The sequence below is a fragment of the Ictalurus furcatus genome, chromosome 14, assembly GCF_023375685.1.
Source record: "Ictalurus furcatus strain D&B chromosome 14, Billie_1.0, whole genome shotgun sequence".
In the NCBI taxonomy this organism is placed as follows: domain Eukaryota; kingdom Metazoa; phylum Chordata; class Actinopteri; order Siluriformes; family Ictaluridae; genus Ictalurus; species Ictalurus furcatus.
In genome coordinates, this window is record NC_071268.1 from 24,878,792 (window position 1) to 24,897,986 (window position 19,195).

The 19,195-nt window shown below is 43.3% G+C and overlaps 1 protein-coding gene across 1 annotated transcript; it reads left to right on the forward strand.

Annotated features, from left to right (window-relative positions):
* Positions 1 to 2,535: 2,535 nt before the first annotated feature.
* LOC128617740 (adhesion G protein-coupled receptor B1-like) lies at positions 2,536 to 18,991 on the forward strand. Its single transcript, XM_053640919.1, has 29 exons — positions 2,536 to 3,253; positions 4,397 to 4,546; positions 4,633 to 4,706; positions 4,778 to 4,970; positions 5,091 to 5,255; positions 5,952 to 6,116; positions 6,241 to 6,405; positions 6,563 to 6,664; positions 6,801 to 6,907; positions 7,021 to 7,209; positions 7,301 to 7,369; positions 8,421 to 8,529; positions 8,684 to 8,827; positions 8,989 to 9,064; positions 9,194 to 9,296; positions 9,392 to 9,435; positions 11,553 to 11,679; positions 13,660 to 13,763; positions 13,881 to 13,983; positions 14,109 to 14,329; positions 14,436 to 14,502; positions 14,650 to 14,735; positions 15,064 to 15,235; positions 15,341 to 15,659; positions 15,880 to 16,502; positions 16,737 to 16,772; positions 17,044 to 17,148; positions 17,455 to 17,505; positions 17,932 to 18,991. The coding sequence occupies exons 1-29, from the start codon at positions 2,536 to 2,538 to the stop codon at positions 18,127 to 18,129; spliced, it is 4,785 nt and encodes a 1,594-aa protein (XP_053496894.1). The 3' UTR covers positions 18,130 to 18,991.
* The last annotated feature ends 204 nt before the right edge of the window (positions 18,992 to 19,195 follow it).

Genomic DNA, 19,195 nt, shown 5'->3' on the forward strand with positions numbered 1-19,195 from the left:
GTGTTGCCTGATTCCTATTAAAGTGTTTAGGAAAATGTTTGCAGCTTGTTTGTTTGTGCGTATGTGTGTGTGCACGTGTGCGTATGTGTGTGCATGCATGTGTCTGCACAGTCACGTCGTGCTTCAGTCTAAAACCCTACAGTGTGTGTTATTTTGCTCACACAAGTGCCTGGAGGAAACAGAAAGCTATTTGTGTTAGTAGAAGAAAAAGAGAGACGTCGGACAAAGCATGCCTTCATGTGCCTTCATCTCTCTTAAATCATATATGAAGCCCTAAGACATAATTCTTCTCCTGTTCAGCAACAGGAATGTTGCATATAATAACCAAAATTAAAGTCTAATATTTGTGATTATTCTCTTAAACACTTGCTTTAGGAATTAATGATATTGTGAACATTTAGGAATAAATCATTCAGTCTTGCTTAAATCCAAAGATCAGACATTACAAGTGTACTGCTAGTTCGGAAAATGTAACACGAGGTCTTGCTGCACGCATGGCAAGAGCTTTGTAGTTTCTATGGAAACGCCTGAATCATCTTCTCTAAGTGAGTCAGAAAAAGCCCTTGGCACCTATGTGTGTGTGTGTGTGTTAGGACAGCCTCAATACCACAATAGTCCAGCTGCACAGAACAGATCTCCAGACCTGTGACTGATCTGAAAGTCCGCGTGACTGCAGATTAAGTATATAGAAATGCTGGTGCTGAGGTGGTTACATGAACGAGACGCATCCGAGATAATCAGACTTGAGCTGCATAAGTGGCACTCGAACGAGGAGCAGATCTGCATAAATTATCTTCCGGCATCCGCATCCGTATAGCTCCACTTTCTGTCCATGTTTTTTTTTTCCTGTCATTCTGCCTGTACTTAAATCCAACAAAAAAAATCTACAGATGAAACAGCTAATTGCAGTCTGCCTTTCAGTATTGCAGCAGGGAGGAGGAGGGAGGGAGGGAGGGAGGGAGAGGAATTGGGGGAGAGAGAGACTTTTAGGGCTCTCAATTTTGTGTGCGAGATTCAATAGATGGTGAGAGCTGGCTGCAAGTGGGCGACATAACCATTAGAACTGTTGGAGCAATTAAATGGAACAGAAAGAGAAATGAGATACTAACACTGTTACACATCTAATACACGGAGGGGGGAAAGGTAAGTAGAGATAAAAAAGAAAATTAAAAATTGTGGGGATGAGGAAAATATTAAGCAAAAGTCATCTGAATGACCTGTTGATCAGGTCACACCAAGCACACAACTTTCCCTCCAAGGGGAATTTGACTACGAAGCATGTGCTGTCTTATACTTCTTTCATTCCTCCAACCAGTCTTCTTTCCTCACTCAGTTGGGCACAAATGCATCCCTTTCTGCTCTTTATGCCAGCAAGAAAGCACAAAAGAAAACTTTTGGCAACTTCGAAGAAGCCCTGAGGGAGATCACCCCTCCCATATCTCATGCTTCACTCCTCCTACTTTTGCATAGGAGCGAGGGATGGTTGGGAAGAGAAGATGGTTGACCTTCAGAAAAGATTAGGCTGATCACTTCTGGAGTCTCCATGACAACTAGAGAACCGGAAGAAAGGTGTCACTGATGGCACCTCGACCGTTTTCCTTATTAGTTAATATTATTTCGACGTAGCCATGGAAACAAGTCTTACATTTAGAAACATGTTATTTTCTTCCGATGCTGTTTTGACATCTTTCATCTCTGCCAGATAAAAGTGTGTAGAGCATATTTTGACTGCAAAGTCAGCCTTGCAACTTTTTGTGCACTTGCTACTTGCAAGTACAAGACTGACTCCCTGTTTTCATTTTATTTTAGAGTTGAGGGTGAGAGTTCCTGCTGGTTTTATCAAAACTGCACAAAGCTAGATGTATCCAGGCGACGCCAGCCTAACGTGGACATAAACAGAATCTTAGTGCACGTCAGTTTGACGCAAGCGGCCAGACCATGTGTTGGCGCGTGGGCAGGAGTGCGAGATTGAGAGAAAACAAGGGAAAGGGAGCGCAAGAAAAGCATGCTGTGAAGGCGCTGTAATTAGAGTCACAGTGTAATTGCTGTCTGTTTTTTAGCCATGGTGATTTGAATAAGGCCATGCTGACAATGTGTGCCTGTGTGAACACACACTAATACTAATCATGAGCCTGTGGCTTCCCAGCGGGTTGTATAATTATTGAGTGGCTAATTATATTTCTGAAAATCCCAATAGCATAGAGACCTCCAGTCATGAATCCCACTTGATGCTGTTTGTGTGAAAGCCAGTTTGAATTGCATTGTATCAGTGACCTCTAATGTTGGTTTTGTTGTTTGTGTTTCTGTGCTTTTGTGCAGATCTGCTACAGACAGATATGGCCCCCTTATTCTAGTGAAGTTTTTAACCCTCCATCCAAACTAGTGCACAAAAAGAAACAACCAACAAAAAAAAAACCCAGAAGATAAAACATCAAGTAAGAAAATCCCTCACACAAGCAGTACAATCGAAGAGAGAGCTAAAAAGGTCTAGATCAACCCAGTGCACCAACCCATCCATCCTCTACAAGAGAGAAGATGGAGTGGAAACCCATCTTGTTCACTGGCCTCTCTCTGGCCTTATGTGTGTTTCTCGACCTGACTCTCGCCACCCCATCTGGACCCGCCTCGGCCACCTGTGCTACACTCGAGCAAAGCCGCTTTTTTGGTGTCTTCTCATCCAAAACAGCACTTCCTGCATCCCCCTGCTCGTGGACCCTGCAGAACCCTGACCCTCGTCGCTACACTGTCTACATGAAGATCACCAAGCCAGCCGAATCCTGCACACCACGCCAGATCAAGACCTTCCAGTTCGACTCATTCCTGGAGACTTCACGAACCTACCTGGGCATGGAAAGCTTTGACGAGGTAGTGCGCCTGTGTGATGCTACATCTGCAGTGGCCTACCTTGAGTCCAGCAAGCAGTTCCTGCAGCTCAGGAAGGTGGTGCCCCGCATTGGGACAGAGCTCCTAGTGGAAGAGGATGGAAATGATGATGAGGGCAGCCAGTTCAGTGCCGAGTTCCTGGTCGTGGGTAAGAGGAACCCTAGCGTGCCTGCCTGTGAGATGCTCTGCAAGTGGCTGGAAGATTGTCTGACAACCAGTTCCCAAGGCAATCCCTGTGGAATCATGGCCACACCATGCCAGTGCTGGGAGCCACCAAAGAGGAGGCCAGGAGGGTGCTACAGGGGTGGAGTCTACATGGACAAATGCACACCCACTATTAGAGAAAACAACAGGGATGCTGAGATCATGAGTAAGTGTCAGTGTGTTTGTGAGTGCCTTAATGGCATAACTGTTTGTTTGTACTCTGTAACTCTGTAAAAAAAAACAAACAAAAAAAACAATTACGCACAGATTCCAGGAAGATTGATATGGGTTTTCAATATTGCCACCTGCTGGAGAAAACAACAAATTACACTCAGACACACTTTTGCTTGCATGAAAGTTTTGATTTTAAACACTAATGTTCCCAACTTGTACAAACTGAGAGACCTTCTTGCAGAACACTCTGTGCTCAGGGATCATAAACAGCTAATTTAGCCAGAGCCAGTGTCATACACCCTCCCAACATCTCACCAGGCTTCAAACCTGCTATTGAAGTGGTGTTGAGAGTCATTTAGTCCTGACTTGGAGCCAAACAGGTGTGTGTGAGACTGGGGAAAATTGAGGCGTTAGTGAGATGAGGCAAAGAGGCAATGTTCACACAATGCCTCTGCCACCAGGGAGGGGAAGGCAATCGATGCATCTCACTTCTGGTTGCCTTAGTAACCCACCGGTCTCCAGCAATACAGCATGCATACAACGCTGCAGGTGCTAAAACCCTTTTCAATCTGTTTTCTCACGCGGCGCGCTGGCATTTTGTACTCAAAGCGTTCTGTTTTGCAATCACCGTCTACAGGAAAGTTTAACTTTAACTATAATGTCTGTGCTGTTTAGATTTATTGACTCCTCGGCTGAATTCATGATGCATTTTGTTTTCGGGGGATAAATGCCAGACCAGCTGCTGAAACCTCGTACCCACTGTGAAAAACTGAATAACTGAAAAACTAAAAAACAGCAGTGTGGCATGTTGCAGTTCATAACGTCATCCACCAGGTGGCAGCCTTGTCAGTCATTTATTTAGACTTCTGTCAAACATTTATTACACTTTCATGCACAGGTTCTTAAACCTGAACATTAAACTCCCTGTCCTGTACATTTTAGACTTTTCACTGTTCTAACCCACCTGATTTAGCTAATTAACAACACTTCCTGGGATGAAGTGGATGTATCAAAGCAGGGAAAACACTAAGATGCACAGGACAGGATTGGGACCCTGTGCCTTAATTAGTAAGATTCTTCTTAATGACCTGTTCACCAACTTTCTGAAGAGTGAAAATGTCTTGTATAATTGCAGAAGGTTGGTCTGGTTGGGCCCGCTGGTCTGAGTGCAGCAACGAGTGTGGAGGCGGTGTCCAGGTGCGCAGCAGAGCATGCCAACCTGAAGATGGCATCTGTGAGGGTGTGGTTGAGGAGGCCAAAGCTTGTAACCCCCAACCCTGCATTGGTGAGCTTGACTGTCCATTAAAAAATAGACATTTTAAATGGAAAATGGAGTCGTGGCTAATGGAGATTATGTATCTACCTGAGCAGGTAAAATGCGCCAGCGTAGCCAGGCTCTGCGTTCCATCATTGGCCTGAGGAGAGACAATGGAGAGGAGATAACAGTTCCTCAAGCTGGTAACCAGATTGAACCTATATTATCTTACAGCTTTTTAAAGTTGCAGCATCTGTCCAGAACATTGTCTTAATCAACCTCTTGGTTGTAGATGGAGTTCAGGATCAGTGGTCCTCATGGAGCTCCTGTTCTGTTAGCTGTGGTGAGGGCTGGCAGAGTCGCACACGCAACTGCATGACATCTGGAAACAGCGTGATGTGTATCGGCCCTTTGAGAGAGAACAGACCCTGCAACAACTCTGTGGTCTGCCCAGGTACACACACATACACATATCCACATGCATGCATTAATATTAGTTCACTAATAATGAGTACCTTTTGTCCTAATATAATCTGTATATAGTGTTAAGATCACTGTTTCTCCCATAATTAAGTGAACGGAGCCTGGGATGAGTGGGCACCATGGAGTCTGTGTTCATCTACCTGTGGTCGTGGCTATCGTGACCGTGTCCGTGTCTGCAAGCCACCCAATAACGGAGGACAACCATGCACTGGTCCCAGAAAACAGACCAAATTCTGCAACATTGCTGTCTGCCCTGGTTAGTAGCTTCAGCACAGTACACGCACCGTATAAAAGAAATATTCAAGGAGTGAAAAAGAATGGGATGCTTTTGAATCCATTGAAATACATTCTTCTGTAATTCGGTCAGGTTTATAGGATCTCAGGTGTAATTTACAGTTTCAGCACCAGATGGCAATGTAGTCCACCGTCTGTTCATGCACTGCAACATAAAATGGCAGGACACTATGGTTTTTTTCTTTCTTTCTTTCTTTAATAAAACATGGGTTGGGTGGTTTTAGTCTTTTTTTTTAACATGAAACAGGTAGATATTACAGACATAGGAAAGCATACGTGAGGGTTAAGTGATAAAAAGTAGTGGGTAATTAAAAAGATTCTTAATGAGGTGATGCTTGGGGAACCGTTGTTGTTCTCTTGAGATTCTGTTAAGCAATACATTCGCTTGTGTCTCACACACACAAGTCTAACAATCCTTGACACGATTAATGCTATGCTACACCTAAGTCTATCTCTAACCTTAACCTCAACCCCAATAACCAAATGTAAACCTTTGAGCTTTTTTAGGGTTTTTTTTTTTTTCTTTTGTAAAAGAGCAGTTTTCTTTGTGGGGACCAACCAAATGGGCCTACCAAAATATGAAAACATGCCAAAGACACTCTTCACATGGCTCTTAATTTGGATTTTGATGTTGACTATTCCTGTCACCTCTCTGTAGTTGATGGTTCCTGGAACGAATGGTCTGCCTGGACTCCCTGCTCTGCCTCTTGCTCTAATGGAACAATGCAGCGCACACGAGAGTGTAACGGCCCATCATACGGAGGCTCAGACTGCCGTGGAGACTGGCGTGAATCCAGCAACTGCTTCCTTAGAGACTGCCCAGGTATGTCCATACAGTGTAGAAGTGGACATTTTAGGGAGATCCTAGTGATATAATGTCTAATTAACATGAGTAACATATAGAGAAGTTTTTGTCTTACAAAGACGTCTTTGTTTTGACCTCGTAGTGGACGGGAGATGGCTCTCCTGGAGCTCTTGGGGCAGCTGCAGTAAGACATGTGGAGGAGGCAACCAGCAGAGGCAGAGAGTGTGCGAGGGACCATTCTTTGGTGGAGAGCCCTGTATCGGTGACAAAGCTGACCTTAGGCGCTGCAATGAGAAGAGATGCCCAGGTAAAATGAAAAAAAAAAAACCAAGCAAAAAAAAAACCAAACATGAGCTAAAATACAGTAAAAATATATTTGTACTCTCATACTACGCAGTACATGTGTCTTGTTTTTTAATGATAATATTGCAAAACTAAATTGGTCTGAACACTGTACCCTGCAGAACCCCATGAGATCTGTGGTGAGGAGAGCTACGGAAATGCTGTGTGGAAAAGAACTCCAGCTGGTGACACTGTAGCTGTTCCATGCCCCTCTGACGCAACAGGTACTGAGTAGAACTTTGACACCCAAAAATGATATGATTCAAAGCGGATCTACTACTACTACATTTGCCATTGGTCTTCTTTGACCTTCCGAATGTCCCACATGGATCATTAGAACACTGATTTGCTCTTTTCCAGGCTTTGTCCTCCGCCGATGCACCCTGGACGCTATCGGTTTGGCCTTGTGGGGAAACCCCAGCTACATCAAATGCGTCTCCAAAGAATACCAATACATCCAAGCCCTGGTGAGACTCCACATTTCTACAGATCATCATATTTACTGATATAGAAATCAAAAATGGAACTTTTTTCACCATGCCTGATAGTATATAACTATGATGTTTCCTTCTATCCTCAGACCCAAGAGCAGTTCTCTAAGTCCCAGGCAGGAGTGCAGGTGGATGGCGTGTCTGAAATGCTGTCCAGGCTTAGGATGACCTCAAACGATGCAACAAAGTACAGTGGGGACTTGCTGGCGGTCATGGAAATGCTGAGGAACACTTCACAGATCTTCAGAAGTGCTGGTTACAGTGTTGTCGATGTAGAGGTAAACACCACTTCAGATAACCAAGGCTTGTCTTTAGAAGCGTCAAGAACATTGCTTAATTTGATGCCAAATGTCATTTCTCTTTAATTAGAACTATGTCCAGACAATCAGCAATTTACTGAAAGAGGAACACCATGGGAAATGGCAAGAAGCACAGTTGGTGAGTCTTTGTGTGTGTGTGTGTGTGTGTGTGTGTGTGTGTGTGTGTATATGTTCCCTGATACTTTTGGCATTCTCATTATTGTTCAGAGTCAATTTGCTTATGTACTGTTAGCGAATATAGAAACTGACTCATTACCAGAATAGCCCTGTGGTGTGGGCTGTAAAAGGTGTTGCACGTGAATTAGATTCACAGCTCTCCCTCTTAGGCAGCGAGAGCCATTAGTCAACATTAAGAAGCCATTTTGAATGAGTTGTACCTAAGAGAGGAGGCTGATTCACTAGCTTCCCATGCTGGCATCCCATATGGAGTGATTAAGCCTGTGCACCAACAACAAAAAAAGCCTCCAGACTCTTAGGGTTGTCAACTTAAGTTACACGTTTGATGGAGATCCAATTCGACATGCTTGAGACACTTAGACAAGATCTTTAACGCTGTGCAGATCTAAAGGTTCAGCTCGATGCTTGCACTGTGTCTCAACTGTAGGTCACGTTAAATTAGCTACATGTCAAGGGAACTTTCACTGTTCCCTTATGATTCCCTTATGCAGACTTTACCAGCTACATCTCATCAATATGAACTGAGCTACCATTTGTCAGTTCAGAAGCAAGGTCTGACACAGTATATAGACCTTTTTCAGACTTGTCCAGTCTCTTTTGAAACGTCTTGGATTTCCACAGAAATTTTAATGCACTGGACTGGCACAGTGAGTTTAATAGAAAAAGAATCACTCCGCCTACACAGCAATCTGTGTGTTGTCATGGCAGCTCATGAGGGAACAGAAGCAGTATAGGCCACGAAATGAAGGGCACCTCGCGCCTACACACATGCGTACATATGCGTCAGAGAGACGTACAAATTCCCTCACACCCACAAATGAATCAGCCATGGCACCATTTATGGAACTCAGGAAGTGTTTGCGTTGCTGAGTTATATACATGGATAGCATTATTGAAAAGTTTAAAGGTGCTGCGAGTTGCGAAAAAGATATTTTGAAAGATCTTGTACGGTGATGTGAAAATGATGAATCATCTTCGTTTCCTTCTCATAGATGGGGGTGAACATTAGGGAGCTGTTCAGCTTGATCGAAGACTTCATTGACATCATTGGCAAGCAGATGAGAGATTTCCAAGATATTTATGAGATGACTGAGAACTTTGGTAAGTTGGCAGGGCAAACATGGAGGTTTTGTGACTTTCCTGTTCTATTCAAACAACCTATTTCAATTTTATTGACTATATTCTTGTTGTACCTTGACATGGACCCAAATTTGAGGCTATATTCATGACTCTTTCCTACTTGTTGTACCTGCAGTGCTGAGCATCCAGAAGCATCCCAAAACTATGACTTCAGATGTGACCTTCCCCATGAAGGGATGGAGAGGCATGATGGAGTGGGTCCGCAATTTGGATGAGAAAATCGTAGTGTCACGCAACGCCCTCAGTCTGGATGTGCCAGGTACAGACACACACACTCTTATCAGCAAGCGCATGAATTTAAATATATATATATATATATATATATATATATATACATATATATATATATATATATATATATATATATATATGTATGTATTTGCCAAAAGTTCTTATTTCTAATGATGCAATTTCTTGCAGATGCTGAAGACCGCACTGGCTTTGTAACTGGCATTGTTCTCTACAGAAATCTGGGCCCTATCCTGTCTGTTCAGAGGTGTGCCATCATACACACACACACACACACACACAATGTCCTTGCGACACTATCTTTGTCCTCTACAGTACCTTAGAGAGGTATAAGAGAACAAACACTCATGTCTAACAGAGTTATCTCTCTCCTCAGTAACAGCACCTTGCTGAACTCCAAGGTTGTCACGGTAACGGTGAAGCCGAACCCCGGTTTCCTGTCCACCCCAGTAGAGATCGAGTTCCCTCACCTGCACAATGTGAGTAACATCATAAAGACTGATCAATCTACTCTCATGAATCTACGGAAAATGTTCTAGACATAACACCCAAACTCATCTTGCTTTCTTTGCAGGACACTGTCAATGAGACATGCATTGCCTGGGATGAGAGTGAAACGTAAGTGTTAATTATGTAGCTTGTGATCTCTGTGTGTGGGTGGCTTCACATGTGCACGTCTATGAATGAGTGTGAGTCTGCTCTGAGTTTAACAGGCCAGCTGGCCGTCATGCTTTCACAGCAGCAAAGGGCATTCGCACTCGTCTGCCCCCAATGCCATGTGTACAAGTCATCCACACACACACACACACACACACACCTCTTTCCTGATAACTGTACCCAGATGATGAATTTAGACCAAAAAGAGTCGACTTAGCATAATGATCAGTGGTGATTAAGTGTCTTAGCAGTCACATTTAAGGGTTTCACAGCATTTGGAATCCAACATGCGACCAAAATGAGCCTCGTTTATCAAAACTTGATATGAATGAATTTATCGTTCACAGGAGCATTCACACAAGACATCTGGTATTCATGAAAGTCCTGTTAGTTCAGAATAATGTTTATATCTTACACAAAGCTTCTTAGTTTGCGTAAAATGATGTATAAAGATTTTCAGATTGTAATCAGAACCTTATTTGTTCAGCATCAAATCCTATAACTGGCGTGAATTACTGCACTTTTATATACGGACATGTTCAAATCCCTTACCACGCATATAACAAATATAAAACTAGATATTCAATTAGGACAAAGGTAATGGCACCCTAGAAAATGAAGAGAGTTTGTACTATCTGAAGATTTACACCCTTAGGGGGCGCTCTTTCACCATTTAATCGTCGCTTTATCGTCTTTGTGAGCTTTGTCTTTTCTGGAGATTTTTTTTTGGACATCCATAAATGTAAATAAGCTGTGCTTGGTCATTTATGCGTGATCGCTATTTATCAATATACACATAAGTGCAAAGTAAATCAAAACCTTTTCTAAATCTGGAAGGAGTATAGGTTCAGTTTGGCGTACGAAAAATATTTAAACACAGCTGTACTAAAAGATTGATAAACGAGGCCCGATATACAGTGTGTGCTGCATTTCAGTTTCGAGCTGAAATTGGTCTGACTCTAAGTTCCAGTCCATATTATTGTATGGGATATGATCTCATACATAAGTTTAAATTGTAGCTGTTCGAGCATACAGATTGAAGCGCCACAGTAGTAAATAGGCCAGATGAAAGTAGAACATGTGGGTTAGCACTGAGCCATTACTCATTCGCTCTCTGGATAGGAAGAGTAGTAATAGAGGTCTGAAAAACACTTCCATAAAAGGCCAGAGATATTGATGGATAAAAGAAAGAAGTTAATAAATGGAGGCTACAAAGATATATATGTTATATCTTTATATATAAACGTTAAATGTGACGAGCGAATGATTTTCGACGCATACTCTTACACTCAAGACTAAGATGTACACATAGAGGAACTCAGTGAAGGAGGAGTTGTAGATCAGCATATAGAGTACTAGGCCACCTGAGAGATTTGAATTTTTGCGCATTAGGCAAGCACTGAGCAGACACTCTCATTGGCCGGTGCTGGAAATGTACACATTGCACCATCACCACCTCCATCCAAGCTTCAGAAATATCTTTCTTTCACTGCGCCATTCCCATGGCCGACACTGTGCGGTCGTGTGAGCTGCTGACATCCACTCTCCTTTGCTACCCCGCCATCTCCACTGCCAAGGATGCCATGGCAACCACATCTTCTCTCAGACAGAGAAAGAGATAGGAGACATTTTGGCTGCTAGACATTATTCATGTGCTGTGGACACAGTCACGTGACCTGGGAAACAATTCTCGTGCTGGCTTTTTATGACCTGTGACCCTATCTTTCATTTGAGTTCATTAGTGGGGTAATTATATTCGATAACTGGACCAAACAAAATAAACAAGGTATAGGATTCAGTTACAAAAAAAATAAATCTTTATTTATGATTGCATTAGGATGTACTGGATCTGTCTAGAATTAGTAGTTCTGTGGCTCTGCCTCTTTGTCTCTCTCTCTGTCTTTTTTTTTTTTTTTGTCCCCTTCTTTACCACTGACACCTATTATGTAGAACACACGTACGGGGAGAGGCGGGAGAAAAAATCCCGAGGGTTCATTTTGCAGTGTGAGATCTCTCTGAAACACTCTCTCTCTCCCTCTCGCTCTCTCCCCCTCTTCCCCTCTCTCCTTCTCTCTCAGTGAGTCGTTGCTGGGCTCGTGGTCGGCACGCGGCTGCAGAGCGCTCGCGCTCGATTCAGGCAGGACCAGGTGCGCATGTGAAGCTCTCTCCACGTTCGCCATCTTAGCACGGCCGAACCCCGAATCGGTGAGTCCACTCTGTGTGCGTGTTTGCTTTTATTTGCGTGGGAGATGTGTTTGTTGTTGGGTGCGTGTGTGTTTGTGTGTGCGTCAGTGTTTGTGTGTGTATGTGTGTATGTGTGCGTGGCATTGTTGGCGCGTGTTGGGGTTTTAGATGGAAACAGGTTAATGCACATTCATTAATATACAGTATTCATGTAGTTATGCCTGCATGCTTCCACTCTATTCATACGCAATCAATATCAGTTATTGATTAAAAGAAAGACGGCTGTTTAATCATGAATCATCTTCCAAAATTTTTATTTCAAATTAATATTCTTTGTTGAGGAACCTTTTAAAACCTCACTATTGCTTTGTATATATATATTTGCCCCTAACATTTTGTTTACTCAGAGGCCTATAATGCTAATTAGTTTCATTATCGCCTGAAACATTACTGAAAAAGAAAAGGAATGGCTGTGGGGTTGGGTTTTTTTTTTTTTTTTGCGCAGAGCAGTGAAGATCTTCTCTCCTCCTCATTTGATTGGAGGCTGCCTTGCTGCGCCTAAAGCATCTTGTTCTGCTGTTGCCTTGGCAACGGCATCCGCAACGCTCGCTTCTTGTGTGATGGAGCTGTCAGAGAGAGAGAGAGAGAGAGAGAGAGAGAGAGAGAGAAGGAATAACAAGAACGCTGGCCTTCAAAAGACTAATGCACGCATGTCTCATTTTGTAGCCAAGCTTATGGGATGTGATGTGTGCATTGTGTCACTTACAGATTCACATTCAAGGCTATTTTCATAGATTAAAAAAAAAAAAGTATACAGATGTAGATGCTTTCTGTTCTTCGTCATCTTCGTTGTTGCGTTCAACCAATCTGATTTCATTTGAAACAAAAGCCACTACCAGTAACACCCCTCTCGTTATTATATAAACGCAACATTCCAATAGAATGCCTATCAGCACAGACTATCAACAGAGTGACTACACACTAATGCTCATCGTCTAGCTTACTGCAGACCTGCCAATCAGTCTGTGATGCACAAGAGGCATTTTCATGGCTCCAGGCTGGATGATTAAAGCCTCTGACAAAGGACAAGAAGCAGAGCAATATGAGATCTTATGAGATACGCTCTACTTCCTCCCGTGTTCAAATGTCCTTAACCAGTCGGTCTCGTGTGAGTCACTGGAACAGGACAATCATTAGCATATGCACTATTCTCTGAGGCCGCCTTGTCCTGATTTTCTGCCTATTATTTTTTTCCTGTCTAACAGACAAACATTCCATCTTTCAAGGGCAAAAGCTGGCCGAGTCATATTTGGGTCACACTAGCTGGATTTATCTTGTTATTCCCACACTGGGATAAACAGCATGAACTAAAATCACTTTCTCAGATCCTCTGCGATCATTTACACAGTGTTCTGGTTCAGATCCGGGAGAAGGCACTGATGTGAACTGAGATTATATGAGTAACAGAAGAAGAGGATATTGAAGCATTCCTTATGTAGTAGTAGTTGTAGTAGTAGTAGTAGTATTAATAATAATAATAATAATAATAATAATAATAATAATAATAATAATAACATTACTTAATTTATTTGTTTGATATAGATAATTCATATATCAGCTATAAAAAATATTATTAGTAGTATTATTATCATTATTATTCTTATTGTTGTTGTTGTTCCTTAACGTCCCACGCGTGCTATCTTCTCTTTCACATCTTTTCACACGCTACTGTGTGCCTGCTGGCACAAAATGAGCATTTAGCTTCCACTCACTAACAGCACAGATTATTGCAGAGGTGAGAATTAGTCCACCTGGCCCCTGCAGGACACACACACACACACACACACACACGCACACACGCACACACACAAACACACACACCATATTCCACCTTTATTTCTCCTTCCCTCATAACTGCCCTACTTCTTCCATTCATGTTGCCTGAAGGGAATACTGTGTGTGTGTGTGATAGCTAACCATTCTGCCTCTTCTCCTGCCCAGAACATGGATAAGAACCTGTTGCCATCAGTTACGTTGATCGTGGGATGTGGCGTTTCATCCTTGACGCTGCTACTGCTCATCATCATCTATGTCTCCGTTTGGAAGTAAGAACATGAAAGACCCCACACACACACACGAACACACACACACACACACGTATGGATTCTGTAAGATCAATAGTCACTGATTGATAAACTGACTGATTGGTTTCTTTCTCTCAGATATATACGCTCTGAACGCTCAGTCATCCTCATCAACTTCTGCCTGTCAATCATCTGCTCCAATGCTCTCATCCTGATTAGTCAGACCCAGGCTCGCAACAAGGTATGACATCATGATTACCCAGAGTCCTCTGGTACATTGTGTTCTATGTCAAATGTATTTTAATAAATGGAAAATCCCGTTGTAACGTTAACACTTGTTTGTTTTTCCCTCTCACGCTCTCTCAGGTCATGTGCACCCTGGTGGCAGCCTTCCTCCATTTCTTTTTCCTGTCCTCTTTCTGCTGGGTTCTGACAGAGGCATGGCAGTCGTATATGGCCGTGACTGGTCGTCTGCGCAACCGCATCATCCGCAAGCGTTTCCTGTGCCTGGGCTGGGGTCTGCCCGCACTCGTCGTGGCTGTTTCTGTAGGCTTCACCAAGGCCAAGGGATACGGCACTGTCAACTAGTGAGTCCATTTCTCCATCTCTCAATCGCTCTTTCTCCATACTGCACTCTTCTGTTTGTTTTTTTTTCTCAGTTACTAACATTATGTGCCTCTTTGTGTCCTGTAGCTGCTGGCTGTCTCTTGAGGGAGGGCTTCTGTACTCATTTGTTGGACCTGCAGCTGCTGTTGTGTTGGTAAATGAAACCACACACACATACACACACACACACACAACTACCAGTACAATAGACGAATCCATTCGTGGAATGGGTATATGGGCATGTGAAAATGCCTTTGTATTGCTCTTGACCTGACTGTGTGCTTTTGTGTGTGCGTTTTAGGTGAACATGGTGATTGGTATTCTCGTCTTTAATAAGCTTGTTTCGAAGGATGGGATCACAGACGTGAAGCTGAAGGAGAGAGCAGGGTAAGAGCTGTACATTCATCATTTATTTAGGGTTAAATTTTTAATATTTAAAAAAAATATTCAGACGTGTACCATTGGAAAGCAACAAAACTGGCTTTTTCTTTGATTGGACTGACGGGTGGGTGGATGGATGGATTGATGAAACTCATGGCAGTCAATTATGTTAAATTAAGGAAGCCAAAGATCATAATTAATCAGCTTTATTCATTAACTCAGAAGAAATTCTGAATACAGAGAAACGAAGAGTCACACACACACACACACACACACACACACACACACCACACACACATTAGCTGTGGTTAACACATCATTCTGGTTCCTGCAGGGCGTCTCTGTGGAGCTCTTGCGTGGTTCTCCCCCTGCTGGCTCTGACCTGGATGTCGGCCGTATTGGCCATCACAGACCGGCGCTCGGCTCTCTTCCAGATCCTCTTCGCCGTCTTCGACTCGCTCGAGGGCTTCATCATCGTCATGGTGCACTGCATCCTGCGACGAGAGGTGAGCAGAGATGCAAACACTGAGTGCACATACACTCAGTGCACTGGATGGAATATATATATATAATGCTAATACATTGATTAAATTTGTGCATATGTCTTATAGGTACAAGAGGCTGTGAAATGTCGCGTTGTTGATCGTAAGGATGATGGGAACGGCGACTCTGGGAGCTCGCTGCAGAACGGCCACACGCAGCGCTTGGTGAGTGTCACACACACACACACACACACAGACATACACAGATCAACACATTCAGCGCTAACTCAGGAAGAAGCATTTGCATTCTCATGCATTTTACATGATGGCCTGCAGCACTCGCAAAGAGCTGTTGATTTAATTTTAATCCACTCTGTTTTCTCCTCCCTCTCTGTTTTCTCTCGCTCACAGGGTGACTTTGAAAAGGATGGTGACTCAAACAGACCAGGTGAGAATAAAAGCTTAACACTACCTTGTATATGTATATATACATATACATGCTGTCATTTTCACGCTCCCTGAGATTGTCAGATTGCTTTGGAAATAGATTTGACAGCTGAATAAGATTGAGTCTATAATTAGACCGAGCTTTAGCATGAATCAACTTGAAACAACTCTATGCTTTGGTGTAACACTGTGCTAAAATCTCATTTTTTTTTTTTTGTCAGGTGGTATGAAGACCTCTTCAGAGGAGAAAATGCCTCTCCCCCAGCTGCCTCTTCCAATGGGTCCCAACTTCCACACACTGCCTTCAAAGCCTAGCGCCAAGACACACGTGCCTCCCATGCCCGACTACTCCAGCCACACTCTGACCCTGCGTCGCGATAAGAGCCATCGAGGTGAGCCGCCCTGCTCCAAGCCCATCTACGTGTGCGACAGCGACATCTTCACGCAGATGGACCCTGAGCTGGTGCGTGTGCCGACTGAAGGTGGCGCTCCCGACGCAAGCGGCTACATGCTGATGCCCAACACCACGTCCACACTACGTTCCAAGCCCAAGGACGACATCTCTTCTGCTAAGTACAACATCAGCGTTGAGCAGCTGCCTCAGGCACGCATCATGCATCTGGGGAGCGGATACGCCGAGCCACAGGCCGCCTACGCCACCAAGCCGGTAACTGCCGACCGCGCCAGCGTGTCATACTCAGAACGCGACTCACCCCTGCAGAACGTGCACAATATTTCCAGCGAGAGCCACGTCACCAGTTTGCTAGGAGACACCTTCGACTCCATGAACTCCATGATGTCGAAAAGCGAGACCATCTCTACACTGTCCATGAGCTCGCTGGAGGTCAGCGAGGGGGTGAGTGGAAATATATTGTTGCAGCAAAATATTGGTAGAAATGTTATTAGAGAGTTATATAAGGCTCAACACCTGAGCTTTTTTGGGTTCCTTTATTTTAATATAGTTTCATAATGAAGGTTTTTTTTAAATGTACATTTTGTCCCAGTTGGCTCAGAAATAGCATTTGAATAAGAATGACTAATGTTTGTTCTTTCTTCCATTTCTTCTCCTATATTGCAGAGGCAGAAATCTCGTTATGCTGAGCTCGACTTTGAGGTAATTAGATTTTCATAGCTCAGCAGTGCGGCAGCATTATTATTATGCTTAGAAACATCTATGCGTTTCTGAGGCAAAAAAAACTTTTGAGAAGATGTTTTTTTTTGGCTAATGAAAAATAATTAATGAGAATTGAGCATCCAACTGAACTATTAAGTCATAACTTAGACAAGAAGAATTACAAAGTTACTTTACCTCATGAAAGATGTCACTATTAGACATTTTTCCTGTCAGTTCTAACCCTCTTTGTTCTGTCCTGTGCTCCATGTAGAAGATCATGCATACGCGAAAGCGCCATCAGAACATGTTCCAGGACCTCAACAGGAAATTACATCATGCTGAGAAGGACAGAGAATCACCTGCTTCTGACAGCAAGGTGAGATGCCAATATCATGCTAATAAAAACCCAATAAATAGGATTGATCTGCATCAGGAACTGTGTATCTGGCATTTCACTCGCATCTCAATTTCCCACCTTTGTTCTCTTTCATCTTAATTTGCTCTTGCTCGGAAGCAAAGGTGGGGAGAGAGCGGGGGAGGGGGGAACAGAAGTGTTAAAAAGTACAGGCAAAAAATAGAAATCCTGAGACCTCGGCTTACTTTCTTAACTTTCCAAAAGTGTCTTAAAGTCAGGTTGTGTAAAAGGCAGATGGAATAATTTCACTTTATTTCTCCTGTGCAGTCTGTGAGGTGGAGCGTGTCTTCTGCAGGAAGTGACAAAACAAGCCACAGCGTAAGTGTCTCTTAAGCCTTATTTGCATAATAGGAATAACAGAAATAGTCACTGCTTTAAGGGAAGATAATATTTATTCATATTTATACAGCACTAACACAAGCCTGTTAATGTCTATATGGAAAATGCTGCATGTTCTGCAAAACGCATTAAGCTATTTTTATTGTGTTAATAGACAAATGGATGCATAATGTTAATATCCGAATGTGGGGGAAATATTCTTTCCTATCTTAGCAATGCCATGGAGGGTCGATGTTTGATTCCCTAAAGCAACTTTTACAGCCTTTAGTAGCATTTCATTGGTACCATGAAGAGATTAAGGTTCCATCAGGGGAAAAAATGGTCCAACAATACACAAGGGAGAACATTTGCTGCTGCGATTGGTGTCTTCACTCATGCTAATCCATCTGATATTTTCTCCTCCAGGATAAACAGCAAGCACTGGGTGAGCGTTCATGGGAGACCATGCCCCGATCACAGGCATCGCCACCATCGTGGGTGCGAAAGGAGCTCGAGCCTTTGGCAGCATCGCCCTTGGAGATGCCCTCTGTGGAGTGGGAGAAGCCTGGCACTGCCATCCCTCTTGTAGGCCAGGACATCATCGACCTGCAGACGGAAGTGTGAGGCCCTTACCAAAAAAAAATCCTGTTTACCCTGGCTCCTTTTGGTTTGGGAAAGAAGAGGGAGAGGGCGGAATCAGAAGGGAAAATTGGGAGGTCAAGAAAGATATATAGATCGTAGGGGTGGAGAGGGAGAGAACCAAAAACCATGTCCTGATATCCAAAGAATTAATGAGGGGAATAAATGAGAAGGTTTGCGTAGTTTGGGATTTGTGTAGCCTCAAGTAATGGTAATTAACATGCAGGAGGAAGGGGGAGGGGATCTAATGGATGGATGGATCTGATGGAGTGGCTTTGGTTCTCCTCTGGGCACAGTAAGGTTCTCGTTTTTTTCCGCCAAGAGCTTCTCCCGTAAATCTTCCGTCTGGTCCAGGAGAGGTGTGGTCTTCATGCCTGTGCCTTTTGTTCAGTTTTCGTTCGACTTCAGTATGAAAAGGGTGACCGGTTGCTCGGCTCCTTGAGCTCGACCTCTTCCAGTGTCTCTGCTCTCACCATGAGAGAAGGACTGGCACCGAGTGACTTCCCAGACTTCCCAGCCCCGTGGCTGTTTTTCACCCTGAGGTGAACGGACGCATGTTGCCAGCTGTCTGCGCTGTGGTTATCGTTTTTTTATATCGCTTTTGCGTAGCGCTGCTTCTCAAGAGCTTATTACAGACTCTTCCACTGAACTCTATTCAGAGTCTAATAAGCATAACTTTCCTGGACTCAAGGCTTGAATAGGACTGTCAGAGCTGAACATTATTTTTATTGTTTAAACTGTCATTGTTATTATGTAATATTGTTCAGATTTTATGATGAAGCTATGATTTATATTTATAAGATTAATTTTCTTGTTTTGTTGTTATTTGTTTTCTGCTTGTATTTGTCTTCATTACCGTCAACTATGGAGTTTAATTTTCCAAGTATAATATAAAACATCAACTGTTTCCCAAAACCTACATGAGGAACATAATGAGAGTACAAGTGGAGGTGTGGCTTCACAGAGATGCTCAAACCCATGTGGCCACTCGTGAGACACCACTGCTACACCTGGAGCAAGCCCAGCGCCCATTCTGGGTACCAAAGGCCAG